This window comes from Mobula hypostoma, chromosome 26 (assembly GCF_963921235.1).
Source record: "Mobula hypostoma chromosome 26, sMobHyp1.1, whole genome shotgun sequence".
In the NCBI taxonomy this organism is placed as follows: domain Eukaryota; kingdom Metazoa; phylum Chordata; class Chondrichthyes; order Myliobatiformes; family Myliobatidae; genus Mobula; species Mobula hypostoma.
Window position 1 is genome coordinate 26858935 of NC_086122.1, and position 6000 is coordinate 26864934.

General features: G+C 42.1%; 1 protein-coding gene across 1 annotated transcript in view; it reads left to right on the forward strand.

The window, feature by feature from the left end:
- LOC134338160 (transcription factor AP-2-beta-like) overlaps positions 1 to 5763 on the forward strand; it is a 111834-nt gene extending 106071 nt beyond the window's left edge. Inside the window, exon 8 of the mRNA XM_063033757.1 lies at positions 4614 to 5763. Coding sequence (XP_062889827.1) covers positions 4614 to 4905 — 292 coding nt within the window. The 3' untranslated portion in view covers positions 4906 to 5763. The remainder of the gene's footprint in view (positions 1 to 4613) is intronic.
- Positions 5764 to 6000: the final 237 nt, after the last annotated feature.

Sequence of the window (6000 nt, forward strand, 5' to 3'; positions counted from 1 at the left end):
ACCACTCTCTGCAGAGTCCTGCGATTGAGGGAAGTACAGTCCCCATACCAGTCAGGATGCTCTGAATTTGTAAGTAGTGGCCGTCACTCAGGAGAATTGTTTCTAAATGACTCCAGTGTATGAACATCCCTCCCGGTATGAACAGAGGCCTGAAGGTTGTAGGCTGCAGTCAAGAAGCAAAAACAAAACCTGCAGATGCTATCATCTAAAGTGAAAACAGAGAACGCTAGAAATATGTAGCAGGTCAGACGGTATCCGTAGAGAGAAGAGCAGGACTTTCAGAACAAGTCATCGACGACCTGTTGTATATTTCCAGCTTCTAACCTTTATTTTTGATTCATGGGCAGATTTGGATCTCATATTACCCATGACCCTCATGTGAGGTCAATGAGCACCTCTGCAAAGTGTAGTAAACCATCGTACATTAATACCTCATGGTCTGTATTTTAGTATGCTCTGTGTCCCCGACAATCTGCTGCTGTGCAGTCAAACAGTGCAGCATCACATACCTCTGCAGCTTTCAAACCTTCAGTCCTTCCCACCTTCATCCCTTCCCAATCAATGTCAGTCCGCCTGTACCCTGTGCTCAGTGAGACCACAGCAGTACCTGCAAAGGTCAAATTGGAAATAATTGTATACAGTATTGTATTTCAATTGTTTGGTGTTAATTATAATGTAGCCATTGAATCTTCTGAGGTTCATGAGCCATGTTACTCTCGTGGTTTATGGTGACATCAGGACTTCTTAATTGAATCACTGCCTGGTAACTCACAGCCAGACATTTGTATCTGTTATAGTACGTAGCCTATAATTATTTCACATTTTGTTTCCAGATCCTATGGGTATTGTGAGCAGGATAAAGACTCATTTAAAGACGAGGTTGTTCAGATCATCTCCGCACTTTACAAGAAAAACACAGCTTCTGTTCAGATCCACACGAAGCTTTCCCATATTTCGTTCTGGGCATTTTCTTCTGCTTGCTTTGATTTGCTCCCTGCAAGTTTTCATTATTTTTCCGTGTGACACAAGTGCACACAGCACCTCCGGGGCACCAAGCTGGCAGCTGTTTCCAGGCCTGGGGCCTTGCTCAGCTGTATGCTCGAGCAACCCAACCCATCCCCCTCTGATCTGTCTCCTTGATGAGCTGAAACTCCTATTGTTTGCTTGTCGCGCGATCTCGACCCATGTCTAGTTTTGGCTACCCAGTCAGACTTAAGACTTGCTTGTCCAAATAGATTGATGCTGTCAAGGAAAATTGAGATTAAATTGTGATTTCCATCCTTGGAATGAAGGACTTTGTTTTTCATATTGTAAGCAGGAACAAAGCAGTTGACAGAGTTCCTCATCCGCTGCACGATCGGCTCCAGGGTAGTTAATCCGCATGGAAAGTCTTTCTGTAGGGATGTCCTGGGCTGCTGAGATGCATCCCAAGTTGCACTCAGACATGTCATCGGTGATGTTAACTGGGGTCATCGGATGTTTTGGGTCTTTCAACATCAGACGCTCTCGGCCATGTGACCCAGCCAGGGCTGACCAGGCCCCGGCTTGTGTCCCACCAGCGTTGGTCCACGGGCCACACCTCTTGATCCACAGCCACCTGGAGGCTCGCTCAGCAGCCTCTGTGACGGTCCTGATGGCTGTTCTCTCTGTCATTAGCCTTCAATTGCCAGTGCAGTAAATGCAAACGCAGGCAAATCTGACCAATTACTTTTCCTACCTCGATATTTCTTATATTGATATTTTCTTTCAACTGGGCACGATATCACCAGAATTATTACTGGACTTTTAGAAAGAAAGGCGTTACAGAAATAATAAACGGGACCTCATAAGGCTGGTGGCTCATTTCAGATTCCTTGTATATCATTAAAAATCTAAAAGCAAAAGAAGATTTAAGAAGCTTAGAACAGTCATTTAATGTAAAGTCATACAGCCACAATAATAGGCACTTTGACCCACCATGTCAATGCCTACCCATCTCACTTACCAGCACTTGCTCCATAACTTTACTATGCAGTGCAGATTAAGGTGCTTGTTAAATACAGTAAAAGTCCCTTCCTTCACCATCTTCCCAGCCAGTTTGCCCAGACTTCACTTAGCCTCTGAGAGAAAGAAATTCTTCCTCAGGTCCCCTGTATGCTTTTATCCTCACTTTATTCCGAAACCCTCTGATCTTAAGATCATTTGAGGGATAAAGATTTAACCATATAAAGAACCATATAACAATTACAGCATGGAAACAGGCCATCTTGGCCCTTCTAGTCCGTGCTGAACTCTTACTCTCACAAATCCTGGGTGGTGGGTGTCCCTGATGATGAATGTTGCTTTCCTGTGACAACGTTTCGTGTCAATGTGCTCAGTGGTGGGGAGGAAACTTTACCTGTGATGGACTGGTCCATATTCACTCCGACTGATTTCTAGCCACTGGTAAACTTCTGCCAGAGTTTGGCATATCTTTGATCTGTCTGCCAACAGGCCAATAGAGGCTTAGTCACCATGTGTATCAGGCAGTAAATACATTGTCTATGCATTTTGTATATCCCTATCAGGTTCTTCCCCAGCCTCCTCCACTCCAAGGAAAACAAACCTATCCTATCCAACCCTCAAAGTTCAAAAGTTCAAAGTAAATTTATTATCAATGTACATATATGCCCCCCTATACAGCAAGTGAGATTCATTTTCCTGTGGGCATACTCAGCAAATCTATAGAATAGTAACTATAACAGGATCTTTGAAAGATCAACCAGAGTGCAGGAGAGAGCACACTGTGCAAATGCAAATGTAAATAAATAGCAATAAATAACGAGAACATGAGATAGTCAGATAAAGAGTCTTTGAAAGCGAGATCATTAGTTGTGGGAACACTTCAGTGATGGGACAAGTGAAGTTGAGTGTAGTTATCCCTTTCATTCAAGAGCCTGATGGTTGAGGGAACAGTAACTGTTCTTGAACATTTCATCCAAGGCAACATCGTAGTGAAATTTCCTCTCCACCTTCAACTTGCAGTTATATCCTTGCTGTGATGCTGTGACCCGAAATGTACTCAATATTCCAGCTATGGCCTTGCCAAGACCTCCCTGCATTTGTATTCTGTGCCCCAGATAATGAAGACTAGCATCCTGCATAGCGTTTTCAGTATCCTATCTTCCTATGCTGCCACCTTCAGGGTCTTTTTGAACTTCTGCAATATTCTCTTGTTCCTCAACACTCATTATGGTACCATCATACATGGTATATGTCCCACCTTACCTCTCACTTATCAGGATTAGATTCTTTCTGCAATTTCTTAGCCGAAATGACCAGCTCTGCCTAAGTTACCAAACCGATTACCTTTCTAACAACACCGCCCAATTTTCGCATCATCTGCAGTTTTAAATGATTTTCCTTATTTCTGTTAAATCTTGTCAGCTTTATAAACGAATGTCCTGTGGCCCATGACCAAGGAGTCACTGAGTTGATGTATACATCATAGCCATAAGTCAACTGTTGTACTTTTTACAAATATCTGTTTCATTGATGGCTAAGACTTCCGAAATCAGCTTTCTTAAATGGGCTGGATTGTGAGTGGTTGGAACTACGAATGGACTTAATTGTGGGGAGAGATAGATTATGATCTAGGTCTTACAGGTGCTCCACAGCCTGAATACCTGTGTCAGTTATTGATGTGATCACAGTTATGAGAAACAGCAACTGTGCAGTCTTGAATCCTTCCGCGTAACCCTAGACATAAAGAGAGGCCTATAAAGCTGTTGGCTCTTGTATCTGGTAGAGATCGTCAGTGGTACTTCGTGGAAAATGGCAAGGGATGTGAGATATCTCAATTTTATCGACAGTTACAAACTTCTTTCAATGCTGGGAACTGTGAGCTTCTTAGGAAAGCAGATGTGCAAACAAAGCCACATGATTTGAATTTTTCTCCCTGCTCAATATGCCAGGAATTCGCATACCATGAAAGTTAGAGAAAAGGATATTTGGCCTCACTGGGTCCATTGGTGAAAGAGAAGTCCACTCTGGTGCTAATTTGTTGTTGATGGACAATGAATTCACTGATTGCTGTTGATTAAGGTTTACTTCAGTGGTGGCATGGGCTCGGAGGCACATCGAGACTGGACTGGATAAGGCTGACAAATCCTCCTTGAGGAATGTCTATAAATCAGATGTTTTGTTTCCCCCCAGTAGTCTCAAGGTCACCATTACTAATACATCAGCTTCATATTATACAACACACACAAAATGCTGGAGGAGCTCAGCAGGTCAGGCAGCATCCAGAGGAAGGAATAAATGGTCGACATTTTGAGCTGAGACCCTTCATCGGGTCTGGAGCTTCAAAATAAATGTATTTAATGTCTTGAATTCAGATTCTCAGGCTGCTGTGGTATGATTTGAGTTCATGTCTGGGAATCATTAGTCCAGGCTAATCCTGTGAGGTAACATTGTAGAGCAAAGTGTGGTTATACGGGTACTAATATATCGTTATACACCGTATATAGATGATTTAAAATAGCCTAGGGAAATATTCAAAATGCTCGAAGGTTCTTCTTACAATTGTAGTCTCTGTTCATTCAAAAAATGACTGACCGCTGAAATTTACTGTTTCCATTTCCTTCCTTTTCTAGGCAGATCTGTAAAGAGTTCACAGATTTATTAGCTCAGGACCGATCTCCACTCGGAAACAGCCGCCCCTCAGCAATCCTTGAAGCTGGAGTCCAGAGCTGCTTGACTCACTTCAGCCTGATCACACATGGCTTTGGCAGTCCTGCCATCATCGCTGCATTAACTGCCTTCCAGAATTACCTGGTGGAGGCTATAAAGGGGCTGGATAAGATGTTCCTGAGCTCATCCAACAGCCATCCCTCGGGGGAATCTGGGACTAAAAGCACAGACAAAGAGGCCAAACATCGAAAATAACCGGGGACAGATGGCACGGACCAAACTGTTCTAATTATCAAAGAGATTAAACAGTCATTCAACGTGCAATTAATAACAAAGGACAAATAAAATAATCATCAGGAGGATTGTGTTGAGGTGGCTGTGCAGTGACAACTTTCTAATTGAGGCAAGAAAGGAGTAAAGAGTTAGCCTGGTTTTATCGAGATCGAATAAGGCCTGAACCCAGGCTCGTCTCAATCAATGGCACGCACATTGAACTATCTTGGGACAATTGATCCAGAATTTTGGGAACATTAATATGGCAAGAGATTAATAAAGCACAAGCTTGGGGCAACAACCTCGGCAGAGCAAGCAAATAGTGTTCCACATGTGTATATTTATTTATGTGTAATTAAATGGGAACTTTAAATAGACCTGTGCAAGCTATTTATCTGCTGACCTGGTTTTTCTGCTGTGAGTGATAGGAGATGAAGACTTTGCTTTTAGATTTTTTTAAACTTGAGGTTTCAGGGACAGGATAAGGTCAGACTGGCAGTATCTGTGTAAAGGTCATTGTATTTTCTTGTGGAAGTGATGCACAGAGGAATATTTGTGAATGTGTTCCTGAACCATATTTTGAAACGGTGGCGTGTGAGGTATGAGGTTATAAATCTCTTAATTTGTTTGTCTAGAGTGTTTCATAAATTGTTGAATAAATTGTGCTGCTATACAGAACAATTCTATTATATGTTTCCTTCATGTAATGAAAACTTGGTTATCAGGACTTTGTAAGATTTTGTAACCTATTCTCTTCCACCCCAGACACCCTGCAAACAAAAAAAAACTTAAATCAAACCCATTTTTGTGTTTTGAATTTCCTCACAATCTGTCTTGTTAATAAAGGAAAATAATTTAAACAGTGCTGAAACTTAGATGCTCGGTTTGATTGAATAACACTACGTTTTGGAAAAGAAAGATCTTGAATTTCCCATCAGTTGAGGGGACTTGCAGCATTTATTTTTAAGGGTCTGGCATGTTAATTTATCAATTAAACACAGAACAATGCAGCAGAAACTCTTCGTTGTTGGTTGACCAGGCTCACTCAGTGTTACTTTCTGCAGGTCAGCACATCCG